At 56.0% G+C, this 22,890-nt stretch overlaps 1 protein-coding gene and 1 non-coding gene across 8 annotated transcripts; one reads left to right on the top strand and one right to left on the bottom strand.

Moving 5' to 3' along the window:
• Positions 1–271: 271 nt before the first annotated feature.
• Positions 272–22,432, bottom strand: C1QTNF1 (C1q and TNF related 1). 7 transcript variants are annotated; one of them, XM_027080899.1, is made up of 4 exons: positions 21,991–22,432; positions 5,507–5,672; positions 3,058–3,197; positions 272–2,477 (listed from the first exon to the last, which is right to left on the bottom strand). In XM_027080899.1, the coding sequence occupies exons 2-4, from the start codon at positions 5,653–5,655 to the stop codon at positions 1,927–1,929; spliced, it is 840 nt and encodes a 279-aa protein (XP_026936700.1). In that variant the 5' UTR covers positions 5,656–5,672; positions 21,991–22,432; the 3' UTR covers positions 272–1,926. The 7 variants fall into 7 exon arrangements, with proteins under 7 accessions (XP_026936700.1, XP_026936702.1, XP_026936701.1 ...); XM_027080901.1 differs by having other exon boundaries at positions 5,507–5,669; XM_027080900.1 differs by lacking the exon at positions 21,991–22,432 and adding an exon at positions 12,324–12,444.
• LOC113606723 (U6 spliceosomal RNA) lies at positions 15,289–15,395 on the top strand. Its single transcript, XR_003427682.1, has one exon. It is a non-coding gene; the product is annotated as a U6 spliceosomal RNA (small nuclear RNA).
• Positions 22,433–22,890: the final 458 nt, after the last annotated feature.

Genomic DNA, 22,890 nt, shown 5'->3' with positions numbered 1-22,890 from the left:
CCACAAGCCACGGAACACCTGGGGCCATCCGGAAGAAGCAAGGAAGGCTCCTCCCCTACAGGGCATCCAAAGGGGCCAACTGTGAAATGCATTCCGGTGACGAATGAGGCAGTTCAAGGCCCAGCCTGTGCCTGCTGGGTACCAATGTCCCCAGGTACCAAGCTGAGGGCCCCCAGGCCTCCAACAGGCAGTAGGCGGGGTTCCGGCGGTGGGGTGGGGTGGATAGAACGGAGGAGGATTTGGTTCAACACCCAAACTGAGGAGGCCACGATGCTGAAACACACAATTCCACGTTTAATGTTTTCTGGAAGAGCACTGGGGCAGCACAAAGCAGGAGGCGGGTGCCCTGCTCCCCAGCCCTCCCACACGTATACACAGTTATTAAAGTCTGACCAGCAGAAGTCCTTCAGAGGGAAGGATGTGCAGACCCCAGACCCAATGGCCAGGCTCAGGGAGGGCAGAGGGATTGGTCAATCAGGGCTTAGCAGGCAGGCAGTGGGAAGGAAGGCTCCTGGAGGGGCTCAGGGCCCAAGCAGACGGGGTGACCCTGGCCCCGGGCGTTGATGCAGAGAAGTGGGGAAGGGCTGCCAGGCCAAAGTCAGCCACGGGCCACAGCACCAATCCAGGCAGCGCCCCACTCCAGGCATCCCCCCAACCCCCTCAGAGCAGAGGTCTGACCCCGGTGGTTGGGACGTGCCCACTCTACCCCCCTCAGACGCTGAGCCATGCAGGAGCCCCTGAGACAGGCAGGGGGGAGCTTTCCGGTCCCTTCCAGCTCCCCCCTGCTCTGGGGCCCAGGAAAGCCCCCTCCTGCATTGCTCGTAGGCTGCTGGTCAAAGAGGCCCCAGGGGAGGGTGCTGGGGCGCTGAATGGTGAACTCTCTGGGAAGCAGGACTCTGAGACGGTGGGTGAGGCGGGTCTATTGAAGTTGTGTAACCATGACAGCTGCTGCAAAATCAAAGGCCCTGGTTCCTTCCACAGCTGACCCGTTGGAGAGGAGGGACAGAAAGCCAATGCCAGTGTGACAGGCGTGGGGGCCCCATCTAGGACGCAAGGGTGGGGTGGGGGAGTGGGTAGAGCCATGCCAGGATGCACGGCTCTGCTGGGTTGTACTGAGCTTGGCTGCCAGGGGCCATCTGCCGCCAGGAGCCTGCGGGTTCCAGCGGGCAGGCTGCTCACCAACGCAGAGGCCACGGCCAAGGGCTTGGCTGTCCCTCTGAGGAGCTGACCCTTGCTGCCCAGTTCGAACCCCCTCGCCGTTGTGGCTCAGAAAGACCAGCTGAGCCCTCGGGCAAGGCCACAGGAATGTCCACGGGATGTGGACGTCAGTCCAGCTGTCCCCCAAGAAGGTTCCTACGTGGCCTAAAATATTAAGCCAGACATGGTTTTCCGGTCCCCACGCCCCCCACCCCCTTCCCCTGTCACCCTTGGCATCTACTTTAGATCTTCTCTTACAGGAAGTCTCCGGCAGCCTCGAGGGGAGACAGCCCTCCTGCCTGGAGCCAGCGAGGCTGGCAGAAAGGCAAAAATAATAATGCCTCCCTTTCTTTTCCATGGTTTACTTTGCTCCTTTCACAACCTTTAGAATTGGCTTAATTATTCCCAGCAATGGGAGCAAGGGTGGCTTACTCTGGGACACCCTGGCGCGTCGTGGCACACGTGCAGGGGTCACTCAAGGACGTGCACACAGAGGGGAGCTCTCGTGGGCACCCGCCTGGTGATTTCATGTGCGGACACGGCAGGGCCTGGGACCACACAGCCGATGTTGCTTCCCACTCCCGCGAGGGGGCGTCATGTCGAATGCCAAAGCTGGGGACGTGTGGGCCGGGGAAACCCGGGTGGGGGAGGGGGTCCGGCGGAGCAGGGCGGGGCACGGGGACAACGGGAGGTTAGCCTGTGGCGATGGAGGTTAGCCCTAGCGGGCGGCTAGGGCTCGGTGGCGGGCTTGACCAGGTAGCCACTGAAGGTGATGTAGGTGTCAAACTCATCGCTGAAGATGGCGTTCTCGCGCTCACCCTTGAAGAGGCGCACCCACACCTCGTCTTGGTCCTGAAGCTCCAGCATCAGGCTCTGGCTCTGCATGATGCTGCGGTCGCTCACCTGGGCGTACAGGATCACCACCTCCTCCCCGTTCTTCATGATGTGCAGGTATGTCTCCTTCTGGTTCCAGGTGTGCACATTGAGGCTGAAGAAGTAGATGCCGGGCACATAGCAGTAGAATTTTCCCGTGAACATGTTGAAGTGGCCATAGAGGTTCACGAACTCCGTGTCGAAAATCACCGTCTGGTAGTAGTCGTTGCTGTGCAGGGGCTTCTTCCGGCCCACCGAAAAGGCAGCGTAGTGGTTCTTGCACCGGTCCCCAGGGGCCCCCATGGACCCTTTCTGCCCTTTGGGTCCCGCGTGGCCCCTGGCGCCCACGGAGCCTGTTTTGCCATATTTGCCTTGCACGCCCCGATCTCCTCGGTCGCCCTTCTCACCTAAATGGGACGGGAAAACACGTGGCGTCAAGCAACCTCAAGGATTATTCTATTTTCATCCGGAAGCAATCGTTTTTTTTTTTTCCTTCTTGAAAGTCCTGGCGAAGAAAAGGGAACGTATGCGTTTATCCAAAAGCAACAGGAGCAGCAGCGGAACCCACGGCTCCCTCCGAACAAATGACCTACAGACGCAGGGGCTGGGCCTGAGGATCTGGGACCCGGGCCGCTTGGCATCCCGATTCAATCGTCCCAGGCTGTGCAAGGTTATCTGCTGCTCACAGGACCGTGAAGCTGAGGCTTGCGGTGCAAAGGCAGGTGGGGTGAGACCCCGAGCTGCCCTGAGGCTCCTTCCCCTGCGGATCCCTCCCCAACCCCTCCTCTTGGAAAGGGGCCAGAGCCTCAGGAATGGAATTTCCTTCTCCCTGCTAGATGACAGCATGCCTCTGCTCGGTGCCCTGAGGGCGCCATTCTTCTCCTGCCCACCCCTCCCTAACTCCATCTTCTGCCCTGCCCTCCAATCAGGACAGAGCAGTGCCCCCTCCCCAGGGGACGGTCCCCCCTGCCGGTCTCTGTGCCTGACCTTTCAGGATGGTGATGTTGATCTGTGGCACCGGGATGGCCTGGTACATGGGAGTACCAGGGTCACAGCAGCGAAAGCACCGGGATGCGGGGGGCTCCTCTTCCTGCCTGGAGCTGTATTTTTCATGCTTTTCTTCATCCCTAAGGGAGTAAAGACATCACCGTGAAAGCCAAGAGCTCTCAGAGCCAGGAACTCTTCTCTCTTCTGCCACCAGAGGGCCTAGGGTACCTGTCTCGCCTTCTCTCACCTGGATGTGTGAGGCTGTGTTAATTTTCCCTCCACAGAGACTGCGTTGGCTCTTGGCAAATTCTGAGGCTTTTAGTGAAGGTTCAGAAAGAGCCCCCTGCCCTCTGTTGACAGCAATGACAGTCGTGGAAACAACGATATAACAAGAACGGCAATAATTTGAGGAGCTGGGCAAGATAGAGGCTACATGGGAGAAATCTGGCACGTGACATGCCAGTGGAGTGACTGGACATCCCCTTCATGTATCTAGGATTCTAGAAGCTGCTATGTTAAGCTGACTCGTTTGCAAATGAGAGGGCTCAACCAGATCTGCTCCTGGGGGGCGGGGGGCAGCGGCAGCGACAGCTCCATGCTGCTTCCTCGAGGCGTCACACTGCACCGCACCGTGCTATCTGCTCGCAGCTCTTTGGCTGTGACGCGGCCACCTTGGAGGTGGCACAGTCCGTCTTGAAGGGTCAGCTCTTTGTCTCCCTCTGCTCCCATATTCAGACCACAGACAATCCAGGAGATGGATCTATACACCCTAAACTCAGCCACCTACAAGCCCTAGACTCCCAGACGGACCCCCGCCCACCTCTCACCAGAAGTCTCCATTTAGAGATTCAACAAGCCCCACACACGAGATGTGTCCCAAACTGATGGCCCATCACTGCCGCTCATCCCTAGAATCTTCTCTTTCCAAACCCTGTTCACAGCAGCAGCAGCATCGCCAGTCGCCCAGAATGGAACGCTCAGCCTCATTGCAGATGCTTCTCTGGCCTCACCAATCCATTCTGAGGATCATGGAGTCCTGAGGAGTCAGCCCACCCCACCATCAAAGTACCTCCAGGAGCTGGGCCCTCGGCTCTCCTCACCTCTAGGGACCACTGCTGTTCGGAATGCCCTCCTGGAATTCATCTCTCCCTTGCCAATTCATCCGCTGTTCTGCCACCCTCCAGCATTCTTTCTAGGGTACCATGAAATTTAAACCTCTCCATGACTCCCCTGTAGATGAAGTTCCAAAGAGACCCTTTCCCACCAGGTTCATCTGCCCTCCCATCCTCCACCCTCCGGCATCCAACCACCCTACCCAAACGACCTACCAGCCCTTACACTGCCACACACTGGAATGGCCACACTTCGCACGTGCCATCCTGGCTGCCAGGCGGCTTTCCCCTCCTGTGCCTGGGATGCCCCTCAGGTGTCCTCAAGACCCAGTCACTCCTCCTCCTAGCCTTCCCCAACCCCTGCCCCCGCCCCGCGCATCCACACCGTGGACACAATGAACTGGATCGTGTGTGTCTGTCCCCCCATAGCCTTGGAGTTCCTGGAGGCCAGTGACTGTGTCATTCACATGTGTGTCCCCAGTGCCTAGAGGATGGCCAGACCAATAACGGCCCTCAATCAATGTTTGTTGAATGAAAAGAAGGAGGAGGAAGAGGAGAAGGAGAAGAAAAGACAAAGAAGAAGAATGATGTTACTTTGCCCCAAATCCTATGCAATTCCATTGTACTCCAAGACAGCCCGAAGCCTCAGGTATCACGTCAGCCCAAAGCTCAAAGTGAGAAAGAAACTCAAAGTCAGCATCAGGTGTTAGGACCTCACGTTTGATGAATGACATTTTCATGAGTAATCCCAAGCATTTTATGCATCCCTACAAAATATCCCAAATAGCCTGGAGTCTATATATCATCGAAGGTCATATATATGAAGACAGTGCCATTCGGAAGAAATTCATAACTTTTCAAGGAAAGCCACCACTTCTTGTGCCAGTCTTCAGCCACCATCCCCCATCTTGCAATGTGATCAGACATCAGGGTGGTGGAGATCAGCTCTCAGCCCAGCATCGTCCCTGTCTCCTACTTCCAGGTGGTACTTAGAACCCTAGAAGATATTCTCAAAGGACAGGCAAGGACGCAAAGAAACCGAGAGCTGGGGGTTGGGGTTGTGGTGTGTTCTTCTTTTAAGGATGCGGCTGCAGCACCTCACACAGACCCACATTCCTCTGGGGTTGGAATGAGGCTGGGTTACTGTCCGCAGTTTCAGATAACAGGCCCGGGTCACTGACAGGAGAAATGGCGCCTCTGTCCCCCAGCACCGGCTCCTCAGCCTTGGCCTCTGCTCCTTCCCCTCTAGCTGCCAAAGAGCCCCCTAGGGCACCTGACCCCCAGGCTCATCCCCGCTGCTGAGCCAGCGCTCCTGCATCCACACCGCACAGCCTCACCTCTCAGCGTGGTCCAGCGGTGGCTCCCTGGTCCCCTGCTGCTGCTGCTGTTCGAGCTGCCCACGGGGCACGCGGCCCAGCACCGGGCCACAGGCAAAGGCCAGCAGCAGGCAGCACGCCAGCGCGAGTCCCAGCCCACGGGGGCCCATCTTCCCGCTGAGCCCTGCTGGGGAGACACACGGGGAGGACATGGGTTGGAAGGGCCCTGCAGGGAAACAAGCCTGCAGTGCTTGCCCGACCCACCAAGCTGACCCACTAAGTGCTTCAGCTGCCACTCTTCCTGGGACGGCGATCACACACTCACACTCACACACACAGTCACACAAGCTCAACGTACATACTCACAAACCCCGGTGCACATCCATGCACATATACAAGTGCCCTCACACACGCACATACACACTCAATACACATTCATACACAAACACACTCTGTACACACTCAAGACACTCGGTACACTTACACACACTCAGACCCACACTCTCTTGTGTTTACACTCACACACTCAACACACTCACGTGTACTCCGGTGCACTCACGTGCATATACATACGCTCACATGCACACATGCATGCCCACACCTGGCATTCACACTCTCAGCACACTCACAGACTTATACGCACAGACTCGCACACCCTCACGCACATGCCCTGGGGCCGGGCTGGCGTTGGAGCACCAGGCCACCTGCTGCCGCTGAGCATGGCTCTGCCTGGCCCCCCACGCCTCCCAGGAAGGAGACCCCTCAACCCTGAGCTCTGCAGATGGTCGTGTCTCGGCCCTGTTAGGACAATGAGCAAAATCCCGAATGAATCTGGGGGGTCCGCTGTCCAGGGACTTTGCCCCAGCCTGCACTGTGGGCCCGGTGGGCAGCCAGGCGCTGACATGTCGCTCTCTGGCCACCAGGGGACGCAAGAGCGTGTCCTCGAGCATCTGGTGTTTGCGGGGGGTGGCGCCCCGCCGCACAGGGCATTTATTGTCATCGAAGCCAGCCCCATGTCTCTCCAAAAAGCTCTGGACCGGACCCTCTTTGTACAGGATTGAGATAGTCCTTCCAGAAAGAGCTGTCCACTGGGGGTTCCCAGTGAGCCCACTAGGGGGCAGTGCTTGGGCTTAAAACAGACAAATCCCACTGGTTTCTCACCGTCAGAGGCATCACCCCAGCTAACCCCAGCTGTGGGATTTACACGCGTGCCTCAGCCGTTTCTGGTGTGTGGAGTCAGAAGTCACACGTGCCTCGACTGTTTCTGGTGGCTGGGAAACCTCCCCATCACGGAGGGGGTGACGGTGGTCAATCCCAGCCCATTTTGTTCACCGAATCATACAATTTAACACCAAAAGGGCTGACAAGGACACCTAATTGGACCCTCTGGCCTGCACAGTGAAAGAACTGAGGCCGGGGGAGTAAGCACGCCTCCACCCTGCCCCTGCAGCTGGGCTGGGGCCGGGAACCAGGCATCGTGGGGAGGGGCAAAGCATCAAAGCAAGGGAACAGCCTCGGAAGGTCCAGTCTGATTTGTCTTTAACTCCTCTTTCATGTCTAAGGAAAACTAAAATACCGAGACGGATTTCTGTTTTTGTCGGTAATCGTCTACCCAGATGAATGCTCCTTTCACGCATCTCGGGCCACCATGGACCTCCTTCAACTCCATGGCTCAGAGGCCTCGCGGCCGGTGAGGGCACGACCCTCTCCGCGGGGCCGACTCTTTGGCTTTGTTCTTTATTCTGCATGTTAGCAGCCTCGCTGTTTTAGCTCAGAAGGCAGAATTCTCTGGCCGCCCTCGCTGCTGGAACCCTGTGCCAAGTCAGGAGAACCTGGGGGAGGCCGAAGACCGGGAACCAGAGCTGAGGCTCTCCCGATGGCTCCTCAGAGATGTGCTATGAGACTCTGAGCCAGGAAGCCTGGCCTCCCCAGGAATCCCCCCACCCCCTGAAGCCACACTTCTGCCCGCTCTTCAATTCTCTGCACAACCCCCACCCCCTGCAGTGGATTAGCTGGGCCCCCCACCTTCACGTTCTCTACCTGCCAAGGGTCAGGACCCAGAGACCTTCCAAGTGACAGAGAGACTGCTGGGACCAGCCCCCCTCCTCAAAATGTCCACTACCTCCCCTCCACTTGGCAAAGAAAATTTGTACATGTAAATGTAATTTATAAAATACATATTAAAAGAATCTCTCCCTCTCTCTCCTCGCCCCCTCCACCCATCCATCATTTCTCCAGGCTCCTTGCCAGGGTGGGCACCACCCTCCCCAGTCTGCTCCCACACTTCGCCTGCATTGCCCAGCACCCCTCGTCCCATGTTCAAGCTCCCTGCTTCACGTACTGCAACGTGCATACACGTCACCTGTGAAATCTTGTGAAAATGCAGATTCTGATTGGGCAGATCTGGGACAGACATTTTCCAAAAGCCCCCAGGTGCTGCCAAGGCACCACAGTTTGAGCACCAGGTTCCAGCCACACCCCCAAACTCCTGGCACCTGCCCACCTGCCCACATCCTTCTCCCCTGGCCAGGAGCACCCTTTGTCCTCTTCTCTTCTGCTAATAACCAGGCTAACAGGACTGACAACTGCCCCAGGCCCGGTGCTGGGCATCCCTGCATCATTTTCACTCATCCTTACAACCCTAAAGGTTAGGGTTCCTTCCGAGAACACTTCCTCATTAATAGTTTTTACCCCATCACAGGTTTCGTATGGACCTGCAGTGAATCTTTTAAGGAGACAATATTCATTCATTATTATACTGAATTCACTAATGAAGAAACCGTGATGAGAAGTCGATTAGCCTAAGGCTGCTCACTTTTTTGTGTGTTTTTTTTTTTTTTTTTTTTTTGCGGTACGCGGGCCTCTCATTGCTGTGGCCTCTCCCATTGCGGAGCACAGGCTCCGGACGTGCAGGCTCAGCGGCCACGGCTCACGGGCCCAGCCGCTCCGCGGCATGTGGATCTTCCCGGACCGCGGCACAAACTCGTGTCCCCAGCATCGGCAGGCGGACTCTCAACCACTGCGCCACCAGGGAAGCACAGGCTGCCCACTTTTTAAGCCATGGGGGCTGGATTTGAATTCAACAGGCTGCCCTCAGATCACATCAAAATCCCACCCAAGGGACCTCCCTGGTGGCACAGTGGTTAAGAATCCGCCTGCCAGTGCAGGGGACACGGGTTCAATCCCTGGTCTGGGAAGATCCCACATGCCACGGAGCAACTAAGCCCATGCACCACAACTACTGAAGCCCGCCCACTCTAGGGGGTGTGCTCCACAACAAAAGAAGCCACCGCAACAAAGAGTAGCCCCTGCTCTCCGCAACTAGAGAAAGCTGGCGCGCAGCAACAAAGACCCAACGCAGCCAAAAAAAAAAAAAAAAATCCTACCCAAGACCCAACTCAGGTGCTTCATATTCCTTCTGAAGGTCTCCCAGACCCTCAACTGGAACAAACTCTCCCTACTCTTTTTTGCTTGCGTGTCTCATATTGTCTCATTCTGCAGAGAGTTTTTCTTGGCCTAGAAGATTCTGCACAGCAGACCTGTGACCTCCTCTGGGCTTGGGATACGGTCTTGTTCAACTTGGACCCACCAAGCATCCTGCAGCACCCTGAACTCAACAAATATTAGTCAGATTGAATTCTCCAAATTTGTTTATTGCCCTATTTCTGTATTTCCCGTTTCTCCTTGGCGCCTTGATAATTACTCTCTTTTTCCTTTTCAATGCCAAGCTTGCATCACTTGAAAGGAAAAGAGGTTTTCCTTTCTTCAAACATTTTTTTTTTCCTGAATCCAAAGTAATATATATTCATTTGGGAAAGGCTGGAAAATAACAGGAAAAGAAAGTACAGAGCTGTCTTGGACTCTTGTCCCCAGGGCTCCTCAGCCTCGGCACCATTGACATTTGGGCTGGATCAGCCTTTGTCGTGGGAGGCTGTCCTGTGCATTGTAGGATGTTCAGCAGCAGCTCTGGACTCCACCCACTAGATTCCATCAGCACAGCCCCACCCCCAGTTGCGACAATCAAAAACATCTCCAGACTTTGCCACATATCCCCTGAGAGGCAGAAATCCTCCCAGTTGAGAATCAGTCCTCTACCCTCAATGGAAGTACACTTTTGCACGTTGGTACAAGTCTGGAAAAGGGATTTTCTGTACCTAGATAGAAGAGATGGAGACCAGGATGCAGCCGGCGCAGGGGTGATGCTATCAGTGGTGGGGGGGGGGGGGGTGGCCCGCGATGACCCAGCAAAGAGTCGGAGGCGCCAGGAGCACTGAGTGAGGGCAGCAGAGGTCGGTGGTTCTCCTCAAGGACCTCCTCTTTGGGGTCAAAGCAAACCCAGACTGAAAGCTTTCCCTCTTCAAAACCGTCTTCAGAACGCTTTTACTAAGTCCCACAGCAAAGTCAACATCATGACATTATGATCATTTTACTCACTTTTGGGCAAAAACAGTATTGCCCAGGGCTTCCCTGGTGGCACAGTGGTTGAGAGTCCGCCTGCCGATGCAGGGGACACGGGTTCGTGCCCCGGTCCGGGAAGATCTCACATACCGCGGAGCGGCTGCGCCCGTAAGCCATGGCTGCTGAGCCTGCACGTCCGGAGCCTGTGCTCCGCAACAGGAGAGGCCACAACAGTGAGAGGCCCGCGTACCGCAAAAAAAAAGAAAAGAAAAGAAAAGAAAAACCAGTATTGCCCAACATCTAACCAAACTTAGCTCCGGCCCTCTTTAGCAATTTCCAGTGAAACAGAGTGCCCTACAAGGGGGGAGGTGTGCCCCCAGAAAGATGACTCAAAGAACGTGCTGTCAGGTCCGGGGAGCAGCCCCCAGGACTCTTTGGCCAGTGGTGTGTAACCCTTGTGAATCTGGACCCGAGTGGTCCAGTCTCCTGGCTGCCTTGCGGTCAAGACATCTGAAGTTAATTCCAACATGACTCAGAACTGGACTTGCCTACCCCAAACCCTGTGAAGACATTCGTGTTCCAAATTCCATAACAATTCCATGAACATCTTTATCTCCCACCCACGCCCTTCAGGACCTGCAGCTCCTCCACTCCCGTCTTCTCAACCCTCCCCATCTCCCTGCATCTTAACCTCCCCCAGCAAGGAAGAACCCCCCTCTACAGTAGGTGGGAGGCGAAAGGGAGGAATTGGGTCAATGACAGGGTCCGGAGGAAGGCAGGAAGTCTGAGAACACTTCCTGGTTAATGATTTTTATCCTCCCAGCCCTCGAATGGATCTGTGGTGAATCCTTTAAGGAGACAATATTCATACACAAGTGCAAGTTTCCTTATATCCGTTTAAAATCGGTCCTGTCATTTTGGGGGGCCCGCCCACCTCCGTGGTGTCATGCCTGTGTTCTGACAGTGAACTCCTAGCCCTCAAGCTCCACAAGTTTGCCTTTTGTCTTGTTGCCAACCCCGCCCAGTGCCCTTTGACAAAAGCATTTTATAAACCTTCCTTAATCTTCATCGGGTAACCAGCTGTTCTGAGAGGCGAGAAGCCTAGGATCTCCCTGGATTAGAAGGAGTTTAGAAGACAAGTCGAAATGCCCATGTAGCTCTGGAATTCCCTCTCAGGAGAAAACTGAACACAGGCACGGTTAACTGGATGCCCGTGATTTGCACAGCATCAGGTAAGAGCTTGGGAGACAGTGATTCCACCGCAGATTAAATATACTCCCTGACCTCAAGATTACCATCCATGGGGACTTCCCTGGTGGTCCAGTGGTTAAGGATCCACTTTCCAATGCAGGGGACGCTGGTTCGATCCCTGGTCGGGGAACTAAGATCCCACATGCCACAGGACAACTAAGTCCATGGGACAACTAAGCCCACGCACCGCGGCTAGAGAGAAGCCCATGTGCCCCAACAAAGATCTCGAGTGCCCAAACTAAGATCCGACGCAGCCAAATAGATAAAAATAAATATTAAAAACAAAAAAAAATTACTGTCCAGTGAAGGAGACAGATATGTACACAATCACAGCTCAAGGCAGAGCAGCAGATGTTGACTCAAAATGTGACATTCTAGGCCTGTGCCGTCCACTGCAGTGGCCGCTAGCCACCTGTGGCTATTTCATTTGAAACCAATTAAAATTAAAGAACATTCTAGGGACTTCCCTGGTGGTCCAGTGGTTAAGACTCCGCACTTGCACTGCAGGGGGCACGGATTAGATTCCTGGTCGGGGAACTGAGATCCCGCATGATGCACAGCATGGTCAAAAAAATAAATTAATTAAATTAAAGACCTTTCTAAATTCCATTCCTCAGTCACGATAGCCACATTCCAGGGGCTCAATGGCTACAGGGAGGTGGGAGCTACCTTCCTGGACTGCACAGAACATTTCAGTCGCTGCAGAAAGCTCTGTTGGGCAGCTCTGCTCTATTAAGATGAAGTTGGGGGGTGGGGGAGTAGGAACTATGAACAAACAGCGGGCCAGAAATCTGGGAGTCATTTAGATGCCTTCCTCTCACATATCTGCCACATCGAGTCAGTCATCAAGCCTCTTTAATACCTCCTGAAGGTCTCCGCTCCTCTGTACCATTTGATGCTTTCCAGGAGCTCTGGCTGTGTCCCAGACTTCAATTCACCCAAAACAAGTATCTTTGTCTGGCTTGTCTAGGGCCTGGACACCACCCCCAAATTTTATATGCTTCTCCCGAGGAAGCTTGGCCTAAGACAGGACTGTTTCCCACACCTAAGGTCTTCTAGGTCGAGAAGGTGACGCGGATCAGTATCCAATCAGTCTCTGTTTCAACACAGCGTCAACTGTCCCTCAGCCACCAGCAATCCTTCCGCACATCTGCTCCTGCCACCCTCCCCTCCCCAGTATCTTCTCTACCAGAAAGGAAGCCCTGGGGCTGCCCCTCACTGCTTCAACATCTGGCGGAAATTCTCCCATTGAGACACTCAGAGCTCTCCAGTTGCTGCAGAAGGTTCCCTGGACTCAGATCCTGGGGTGCCCAGAAAAGAGAAAACCCCATGTTGGGGTGTCCCTCTGGCCCTTATGACCATCCAGACTGTCTAACACATGACGTCTGTTTTCCTTCCCCAGAAGCCATTCATCACACTCATTTTCCACTTACCAGACTCCTCTGGTGATGGGCAGGAGGGAGGTAGAGTGGCTCCCACTTGATAAATGGCATGTGTTCACCAATCCCAGGAAGCCATTTCATACCTAATTTTTCCTTCTGTAATGGGGCAGCCCCAGCCGGTCTCGGGCCCTCTCCCGCTTCCTCCCAACCTTGCAGAGGAAGCAGCAGTGGGGGCTGTGCATCCTTTATTAGAGGAGCTCTGGTCAACTGGAGGTGTGCTGTGCCTTTCCCAAAAGGTGAGGGCATCCTGGCGCCCAGCTCACTTGCTGAATCTCCCTCTTCCCCTTTTTCCAAGAAGCTGTCCTCTGGCGTAAAGGAAGAGGGTTTATTTTTTTAAGGTTTGGGGTTTTTTTGGTTACCTCCAAAGCCCAAGGCCAGCGATAGAGATGGGGTCTCCCAGGGCTACTCGCTAATTAATAAACGAGGGCTTCCTTTGTGCTGACTTGGGATAAAACAGTGAAGGAAAGAGGGGCCAGGCATCCTCCCATCCTGAGACATCTCCATCCTCTCCTGAGGCAATTCACTGCACCTAGACCAGGAGAGGCTTACCTGGACCTGAGAGAAGACACTGCCTAAGTTTCTGCCCAGGCCCTGCATACAAGGAGACCACGTGGGCTGCAGGCAGCGGGCCTTCGGGGGCACCTGGCCAGCCCAGCCTCCCCAGTGCAAACAAAGATTTCCTTGACTAGAGCCCTGTCCTTAGATCACCTCCCAGCTGTGAGGCCTCGGGCGGCAGGCTTGGCCTCCGCTTTGAGAACCGTGTGAGAGAGAAGAGCTACTGACAGTTCGTGCCTTGCCGTGAGCCCGCGCCGCAGGTGGCCTGGCCCACGTCCCATTGCCCCGCAGCGGTGACACCCTCAGGGGCTGACCGTTCCCAAGACAGAGGGAGGAAAAAAGCTGGGAATTCCACGGCCTGTGCGCCGACCGCACCATCCCTTTTACAAGCACCACACCGTTTTTCGTTTTCTAGGGCCTGGAAATCACTGCCGCATTTTACAGCCATCTCCGGGGAAAGCTTGGCAAAAGGTAGAACCTTGTCCCACATGTAACGGCTTCTAAGTCAAGAGTACAATTCAGCTCAGCATCCAGTCAGCCCTGCCACTGCCTGCTGCAGCCCAGACTTGCTCTGGTTGAGATCGCCGATGTCCAGCTCCCGTGCAGGCTGCAGGGCGCCTGCCGGCGACGACCACCCACCTCCCCGCCCCCTATCCGGCCCACGCTGTCTCGCTGTGTTTACCCTCCATAACCTCCCCCTTAGCGACAGGTGTTTTCCAGACCGTGTCCTCAGCCCTCAGCCCCTCTCACTCCGAACACTTTCCGCCCATCGTTTCCTGTGTGACAGCTTCAGCGGACAGCTCCTTGATCCTTGCCCCCAGCAGGCGTCCCCGGCCACCAAGCTCTAGGCCTGCGCTCTCCAGAACATTGGCCTCTGGCCTCTGGGGCCAGTTAAATCCTTTACAACTAAACATAGTGAAAAATTCCATTCTCGGCCACTCGAGCACATTTTAAATGGCTACCCTCTTGGACGGCACAGCTGGGAGGACTCTTCCATCATCGCCAAGTCCTACTGCACAGCGCTGGTCCAGACCCAGATGGCCAGCTGTCTCCAGATCATGTCCTCTTCGCTCTGTCGTAAGATGCTCAAGCCCCCAGTTGGTTCACTGTCTTCTTCCCCAGCTCCCGCCGTCCCTGTTCCTCCTCAGCGCTTACAGCTGTTCACACAGGGCCCCCGGCCCGCATCTCCGAGCTCTGCAGACTTCGGCCTCTCTTGCACCGTAACCAGGCCCCCTGGCAGTCTCTCCTCTCCCTCCCTTCGGGCGCTGTCACTGCTTCTTTCTCAGCCCTGCGCTGGTCTCCCCATCTCTCCTCTACCTTCCAAACTGCTGGCCAGAGGCAGCTTTCAAACCTGCAGATCTGAATGCCCCCCTTGGCTCAAAAGGCTTCCATGAAAATAAAGGAAACATTTAAGCCCTGCGCTTCACCATCTGCCTCCCACCTCATCTCTGGCCCCCTTGTCCCCACCCCTGCATGTGTATCCTTCACCCCAGCCAACTGGAGGCACCGGAAGTCCTAAGTCACACCACGGTCTCGTCTTCTGTCTCTTTCTCCTGCCACCTTCCTCGTCGCTGTGTCCTTCAGAGCCCGGCCTGATGCCACCTCCTCCAGGAAGTTTCCTCCCCCAGTATCTAGTAGAGACCGGCTTCCTTGTCTGGTCCCCCCACAGATCAGGAGGTCCTCATACACAGGAGATGTGTCTCAGTTCACACGTGTCTCCAGTGCCTGGGGTCTGACTTTCAGTACTGACCGAAATCCACAGTCCCTTTCAGCCCTTCCCAAGTAGCAGAGCCATCGTCCAAAGAGGACTCAAGCCAGTGTGTTCAAATCTCTAATTCAGGTTGGGGGTGGTTTGGGGTGGGGGGAGAAGGGAGGTGGGGAGAGTGGCCCAGGGCACACTCTTGTATTTTATTTATTTATTTATTTTTGGCCACACCACGCAGTACGCAGCATCTTAGTTCCCCGACCAGGGATCGAACCCATGCCCCCTGCAGTGCAACTGAGAAGTCTTAACCACTGGACCGCCAGGGAATTCCCAGGTCACACCATGAAGTGTCATCAGAACGCTGAATCCCGACGTGACCAGGTAGCCATCTTTTCCTCAAGTGCTCCTCTTATCAGCACTCAGAAAGCCTCCTGCTTCAAAAAGAGTTACAAGCGCTCGCTTCGGCAGCACATATACTAAAACTGGAACGATACAGAGAAGATTAGCATGGCCCCTGAGCAAGGATGACACGCAAATTCGTGAAGCGTTCCATATTTTTAGACGTAGAGAATGGACTTGAGGACATGGGGAGGGGGAAGGGTAAGCTGGGACAAAGTGAGAGAGTGGCATGGACATGTATACACTACCAAATGTAAAATAGCTAGTGGGAAGCAGCTGCATAGCACAGGGAGATCAGCTCGGTGCTTTGTGACCACCTAGAGGGGTGGGCTAAGGAGGGTGGGAGGGAGACGCAAGAGGGAGGAGATATGGGGATGTATGTATATGTATAGCTGATTCACTTTGTTATACAGCAGAAACTAACACACCATTGTAAAGCAATTATACTCCAATAAAGATGTTAAAAAATAAATAAAGAGAGTGAGATGCAAAATAATTAATTAATTAATTTTTAAAAAAAGAGTTACCACCCATTGCCTCCATCAGCCAACCTTACAAAATACCTCAATGTCCTGCAAAAGCAGTCTAATCAAACAAATGATGGTGCAGCCACACGGTGGAAAACTAAAGACGAGGTGGTCGGTCAGGCTGGCAAACTCAAATGCCTTCAGCCATTGGCCACGGGCTGGGTGTAATGTGACAGGGAGGGGTGGAGATCGCTCCGAACCCAGAAGCACACGCTCCGTTTAAAGGCATTTAAATAAATAAATAAACGATGCTGGAGGGGGAGGGGCAACTTCAGCTGGTAGCACCAAGGACTGACCTCTGTAAACAGACGAATATTTACTGGCGTGGAAAGATGTTCGTAAAATGCTGATGAGTGAAAATGCAGGTTGAAAACATACATACATAAAAACACATCCACACACGCACGTACATTAGCCCAGAGATTTGAAGGCCACCCACCTGGCTGCTAACAGCAATTATCTCTGGGTGATGAAAATACGGATGCTTGCCATTTTCTTATTTGGGGATCTCTGGGGTTTTCCCCTATAACCATCACATATTTTTTCACATTAAGTACACATTATTTTCCACTTAGACAAATGATAAGTAAGCCCCACCCTGGAGACTAAGAGAGCATTTTGTTTATTCGGGGTAATTTGAATCTCTGCCTAGAAAAGGAGAATGGGGAAGGGGCTTGAGGATGCTGTGGCAAGTTTGTGGCTCAGGCGGGACTGTGGGGGATATAAACTGCCCTCGTGCTGAAGTCCCACGTTCTTTTTTTTTTTTTTTAGAGAATTTTTTGTGTATTTCTTTTTGTCTGCATTGGGGCTTCATCACTGCGCGCAGGCTTTCTCTCATTTCGGTGAGCGGGGCCTACTCTTCATTGTGGTGCGCGGACTTCTCATTGCGGTGGCTTCTCTTGTTGCGGAGCACGGGCTCTAGGAGCACAGGCTTCAGGAGTTGCGGCACGCGGGCTCAGTAGTTGTGGCTCTCGGGCTCTAGAGTGCAGGCTCAGTAGTTGTGGCACACGGGCTTAGTTGCTCTGCGGCATGTGGGATCTTCCCGGACCAGGGCTCGAACCCGTGTCCCCTGTGTTGGCAGGCGGATTTTTAACCACTGTGCCACCAGGGAAGCCCAGAAGTCCTAAGTTCTTTTGCAAGTGTTTGTTGAGTGTCTACTGCGCACCGAGAAGAGGGCTGGATTCTAGGGACACGGTGGAACAAGAGGAAGAAAAGGCCCTCCCCTGGGGCAGCCGAACCCTGGAGTTACCGTGGGTACTGATTACGCCGGGAAAGGCACCCAAGTGGGGCTAGAATCAGGCCAGCCAGAGAGAACACGTTTTGTAGAAGCAGGGGATTTGTCCTGCCTTTGACACACCAGTCACTGGTGTACTTGCCACTGAAGGAAGCTGCCTGCAGCCACAAAACAGGAGAAAATGGAGCCAAACCTTTGAGGCCATCATCAGGACTTCTGCTCAACAGCCAGGCGAGTTAACCGGCCCAGGAGCAGCCCCGTCCTTTATCAGAGATTCCTTCTAACAAAGCTCTGGTTAAGCACCTGCTGTCGGCCGGGCTCTGGGCACGTGCTTTACGGAGGCTACTGAACTTGTGCCCTACAGTCACCTTGATTTCTCAGAGGAACAAATGGGCTCAGAGGGAGGGAGTCACTCACCCCAGGCCCTGCCGTGGCAGGGGCTGCAGCTCAGGTGAGACCCAGGTGTGTCTGACAGCGGAGGTCTTGCCACTTCGCCTCGAGGGGGCCTCCAGGAAGATGTTGGCTAGGTAGGACAGGCTGGTCCTGACGAACCACCGTCCTGAGGACACTCCCGCCTGCCGGGCGGGTGTCCACCTGCTAAGCTCACTCGGTTACGGTGGGAACAGCGGCAGCAGCCCCGGGCCCTGAGGAACTTATCCCCCAGCTGAGACCTCGCATTCATCCCTTCAGCAGATTGCTGAGGGCCTGCTCCATACCTGGCACCATGCAGGGCGCCAGGGATCCGTGATAACTGTCCTCATCAAAGCAATGTGCTAAGACCTCCCGGCGCCAGCATTTAACATCCACCACTGGAGCGCAGTTCCTTCGGGTTTAGGCACAGGATCACCAGGAACCTCCCTCACACCTCAGGATGGACGGGGCGTGGGGGGTGTGGCCACTGAGTGTGCATTCTGAACGCACTGCTTTTGCAGGGTAGAGAGAAAACAGTGCATGGGTGAGCTCTGCAGGAGAGGGGAGGGGGAAGCCCACATCTCACAGGGATGGCAAACGGTTCCACCCTGACCCCCATGCCCTCTGATGCTCAGAAGCAAAGGGGACTGAGGCCGAGTGCGGCTGGCAGGAGGGAACGATATAAAGAATTGACATTCTTTACAGGGGGTGCAGTGAGCATGCCCTGTGTCTGCCCATCCCTGGGGGCTGCCAGGGGTCAGGTGTGGGAGGGGCCCCACAGGAGAGGTCCCTGCAGAGAGGGAACCAGGAGTAGAATGGAACAGAAGGGGGAAGGGCAGGCATCAGACTCCAGCCCAGCGCCCCAGCTGCCCGGGCCTGCTTCTGCTTGCTCTACAGGGTCCATTCTCAGGGTCTCCTCCTTGTAGGTCAGGCCAGTTTACAGAACCACGGGTCTTGCTCTCATAGCTATACCTTAAGGGGTGGGGGGTAGATGTCCTGAATGCTGGAAGACCTGAGTGCCATGGCCACCCCACACCCCACCCAGACCCACCCGTCTCTCGCCAGAACTCACTTTACACTCTTCACAAGCAGAAAGGGCCCAAGTGTTTCCAAGCGCACCCCAGTCCCCCACCCTGACCACCAGCCTCAGAACCTGCAGGGCAGAGCTGCAGGGCCCAGCCCAGCCGACGTCTGGCCTGCATCCGCCCGCAGCTCCACCAGGGCTGGCAGCCTTCTCAGGCGAGGTCCTTTTCCTTCGCTGGTCCCCAGGGCAGAGGGTGACTGGTAACCAGATGTCCCCACTTGGGGACAGCGTGCAACGGAGGCAGAAGGTTTGCGACCTCCCCCCGAGTGTGGATTCACCAGCGGCTGGCAGCAACGTCTGACCCAGCACAAGGCACCACGCACCTGGCATCGGCGTGCTCCCCACCTCCCCCACTGCCCGCCCCGCCTGCCTGCCCCTTCTCCCGCCTGTCCGGTTCTCCCGCGCTCCCTTCCCATCCTGCCTCCTGCCCGCAGTCTCCTGCTCTGCTCCATGTCATCTCAAGGAAACTTCCTACAGGAGCCAGGGAGGTGGTCAGGCAGGGAGGTGGTCGGACACGGAGGCGCAGGATGGGACAGGATGCCCCAGTAGGACTGTGCCAGTGGTGCCCACAGCCGGAGAGGGTTTGACCCCAAAGGCCTCTGGGCAGGCCAGGGACACCCCGGTGGGCAGTGGGGGGCCTCCGGCGCTTCAAAGCCCATCCTGCTTTGAGCCCAATTCTGGGAAGCAAGCGTGGGCAAGGATGAGCGGCTTCCCGGCGTCGGAGCGCCACTTCCACCTCCAGCTGCTCAGGCCCCTCTCAGCTGCGGCCTTGACGAGGACCCAGAGCTAAAGCTGCCCCCAATGAGCTCAAGAGCTCCCGCTCCTGCATCCAGCATCGAGCCCCTCCCCGAGAGGCAGGAAGACAAGGGTCAGAGGTCACAGGCTGCGCTGGCAGAAGTTTCACGGCGCGGCTTGGGGAGGAGGAAAAGAGCCAGCGTGCTCGCTTCTGCATGTCCGTGGTTGAGAGCAGAACTGGTCCTGCCAGGCTGAGGATGTCTGGGCGGGGCCCCAAGAATCCTGAATCCTGGGCCCCGGGGGACCGGCTCACTGGGCTGCCCCTAGGGCACGGAAGGAAGCACCTGTTCAGGCTTTGGTGGTCCTTTTCCAAATCCTTCTCCAAGTGGGCAGATGTTCCCTCGTACTGTGTGAGGGGTCAGGGAGGTGTCTGGGGTCCTGTCCAGGGAGCTGCCTTGTCTCATTTGACTTTACGAGAAGGCAGATTTCAGCAGGTAAAAACAGGAAGAAAATAATAAACCTCTGCCCAAACGGTAGTTACACCACCAAGATGAAGTGCCCCAGGAGACCATCACCCCCACTTAAGATCGCTGGACTCTCAGGGCAGGGAGACGAGGCTGCTCCGGAAACACTTACATCTCTCTCCAGTGGATGGGCAGGCAGAGTTACCTTAAGTAGTCAGCAGAGTGTGGGGACCATAACAAAAAGGAAACTTTTTATTCTTCCTTTCCTTTGCAAGCTATCACCACCGCCTCTCCCCTAGGGCCCTGGAGCCTCAGCCACCCGAGCTCCAGGAACAGGGACTCATGCAAAGGTCCAGCCCCTGAAGACAAAAGCGCAGTGGCAAGCTCTTGTCTGGTGAGGACGCCCAGCAGCACGACTGTATCTACAAAATTCTTTTCATCTTTGTTTTGATGGGTGAAGTTCAATGCCAGAATATTCGGTTTATGAGTCACGCTAATTACATCGGGGGGGGGCGGGGGGGTAGGGCGGGAGGCACCAGGAAGAATAACAAAAAGCATGTTCCAAAAAAATTATGCTGTGCTGGTTGCCCTGAATAGGGAGGTTACGTCCCAGGAATGAGGAGGGAGCTGCCTGCACCCTTCCTGGGGCCGTGTCGGCCTTCTCGGCTCCCACCTGGGAGCCTGTCCCTCACTGGGTGGCTGCCCCTGCCCCAGACAGGCAGCGGTGTCCTCTGGCAGAAAGAGGGCCCATCCAAGGCCTCTGGCACCTACATTTGTCTGTCGCCCTGACCCGCTGCTCACCAGGAGCCTGTTCCTTGGCATCCCAAGAGACTCAAGATGGGAGAAGGAAAACAGAGAGAGCCAGAGGAGAGGGCTAGAGTCCCTGGGAAGCAGACCCCGGCTGTCTTTCCGGCCCCAGGGAACTTTCTCTGTGGGCTGCCGGGAAGTGGAAATTTGGAAACTTGAGGAGCTTGGGTTCCAGCACACACACATCCATGGCTGCCGCTATTTCTATTGCCACTACTGTTGTCGGGTCATCTCTAAGCCCCACCTCAGCTCTCAGGTCAAGAGGGAGAGTGGAGACGGGGGACCAGAAAGGGCAGCTCAACCCTCTGCACCCGCCACCTCCCCTTCACCCCTATGTTTCCTGCCTCTCCCTGCAGTGCGCACAGGCAAGTGCCTCGATTTGTGAACCTGCACGTGGGGCTGTCCGCCTGCTTCCCTGAACTATAAAAAGCAAAGGCCTAGCGTCTCCGAGGACCTCACATCCTCCCCCAGGGACCCAGGATGTAGCTAGTGGTTGAGAAAACTCAGTTTCTCAGGACACTCCCCATTTTCAAAGCTTGGAAAGAGGAAACTCCAAGTGTGCCAAACTGCCTCCATTCTTAGAAACCAAGTGAGAGAGAGGAGACGGAAGCAAGTCACAGAGAGAAGTCAAGTCACCCTTCCTCCCAAGTGGCTCAGGAGGGCCCGTGAGCACCTAAAGCACGTTGGGGTCCCACGGAAGACACAGCAGCTGTCCAGGAATCGGCACGGCAGGGCCCAGTTTAACACGACGTGGGTGCCCAGGACAGGCGGGGATCACACCTGTGCCGTGGAGATGCTTGCTACTTGGTAGTGCACAGAGAGGCAGGCGCAGTCCAGAGGCTCAAGGGCAGCTCAGTGACTCGGGCCCAGACCAGGGCCACATTCAGTGGTGTGGGCAGACCAGAGGGTCCCCCGAGAGGGACATTATTTTTTCCTGTCCAGGCTGGATCCCCTCCAGGAACACCAAAGCCATTAGATGCAGGGGCCAAAGCCAGCATTCCCTGTTCTGTGTAGGGTCCAAGTTGCCCACAGGCAGGGCTGGCTCTCAGACAGTCCAGGCGCTATTGGGGTGAGGTCTCCCCACCAGGTGCGGAGGTGACTTGGGTATCACTCCTTTCCCTTTCACACCCAGGGAAGAGTGAAGCAAGATAAACACGCCACAAAAATCGGGGGCGGTAACAATCATTCCTGACAGCATCTGTCTGCCACAGAAGCCCCCTGCTCCCTGGTCAACAGAGGGAAACCACGGCCACGGCTCTCCACGGCACCTCGGCTCCGAAGGGAGTGTCAGGAACCGGCACCGGGCCCTTCTCCGCCAACTCCTGGTCTTTCTGCCCCTTTGCCGCAACTGGCTTCTGGCCCCTCCCACCCCGCTCCTCGCCCCGTGTAGGTGTCTGCTCCGCGACCAGGCTGAAGCCAGGAAAAGGCGCACCGGATCCCCCTCCTTCCCCCCACCCCCGCCACGGCCACGTCCCGTCCGCCAGGCCACCTACCTCCAGCCACCAGCGTCCGGGAGCGAGCGGGGCGCCCGCGTCCTCCCCGCGGCCTCTCTTAGAGCATCTCCCAGCGGCGGAGCCCCCTCCCAGCCAGGTTGGGGGAAGACCAGACTTGTCGAAGGAGAGAGCAGGCAGGAAGGAAAAAGTCCTCCGGGAAGAGGGCTCAGAAAGTTGTTGGGGTGCAGGACAGCCGGCCGCTCCCCGGCACCTGGATCTCCTCGGCTACAAGGTCTCTTTGGCCAGAAGCGGAAACGCGGTTTCTCGAAAGTAGAGGAAGGACCGAAGCAAGCGGGACAGACGCGTAAAGAGCAAACCCGGGCCAGATGTGAGCGGCCGCGGAGCCTCGAACGCTCCCAGCGCATTTTATCCAAACAGCAGCCGCCGAGGATTAACTGTGTGTGTGCCCGGGGGGGAGGGGAGCCCAGCGCAACCCTCCTCCTGGCTACCCTGGGAGCTGGCGGGGGCCGGGGACTGGGGGCGGGGCTCTGAGAGTCCGGAAGTCCCTCCAGGTGCGGGAGTGGCCGGGGGTCCAGGACAAGGAAGGTTGGGAGCTCCGAGTTGCTGGGGGGCAGGGGGATGGGCTCCAAGGAGCTCCTGGCGCGCTTGCAGCCAAGCCCCTGGAATCCGTCCCCAGATGGTGGCAGACCTGAGACATCCACCTGGGGTCCGGGGACCATGGACAGGTCTGGGGGAATCTGTGAACCCCCGAAACAGAACACAAACTTGCACGTGTGCCCGTGTGTGTACGCACATGTGCGTTGTTGGACGCTGATGGTCTAATGCTTTGATCAGATTCTTGGAGGAGTCTGTGATCCAAAGGTTAAGAACCCTGGCTGGGGGTGCAGACTTTCCAGGGGACGTGTGAGCCAGGGCAGGGCTGGTGGGGCCAGCAGGAAA

Source organism: Aethalodelphis obliquidens, unplaced genomic scaffold, assembly GCF_003676395.1.
Source record: "Aethalodelphis obliquidens isolate GAN/ISIS:26980383/991018 unplaced genomic scaffold, ASM367639v1 scaffold44, whole genome shotgun sequence".
Lineage (NCBI taxonomy): Eukaryota > Metazoa > Chordata > Mammalia > Artiodactyla > Delphinidae > Aethalodelphis > Aethalodelphis obliquidens.
The sequence above is the reverse complement of the archived record's forward strand: the minus strand, read 5'-3'. Positions and strand labels throughout refer to the sequence as shown.

What these genes read in the sequence shown, in the direction of transcription:
- C1QTNF1 (XM_027080899.1), bottom strand. Translation starts at nt 5,655, where the DNA reads ATGGGCCCCCGTGGGCTGGGACTCGCGCTGGCGTGCTGCCTGCTGCTG. An exon ending in CCGCTGGACCACGCTGAGAG is followed by an intron (nt 3,198 to 5,506) that starts GTGAGGCTGTGC and finishes TTACTCCCTTAG; the next exon opens with GGATGAAGAAAAGCATGAAA. An exon ending in CAACATCACCATCCTGAAAG is followed by an intron (nt 2,478 to 3,057) that starts GTCAGGCACAGA and finishes CGTCCCATTTAG; the next exon opens with GTGAGAAGGGCGACCGAGGA.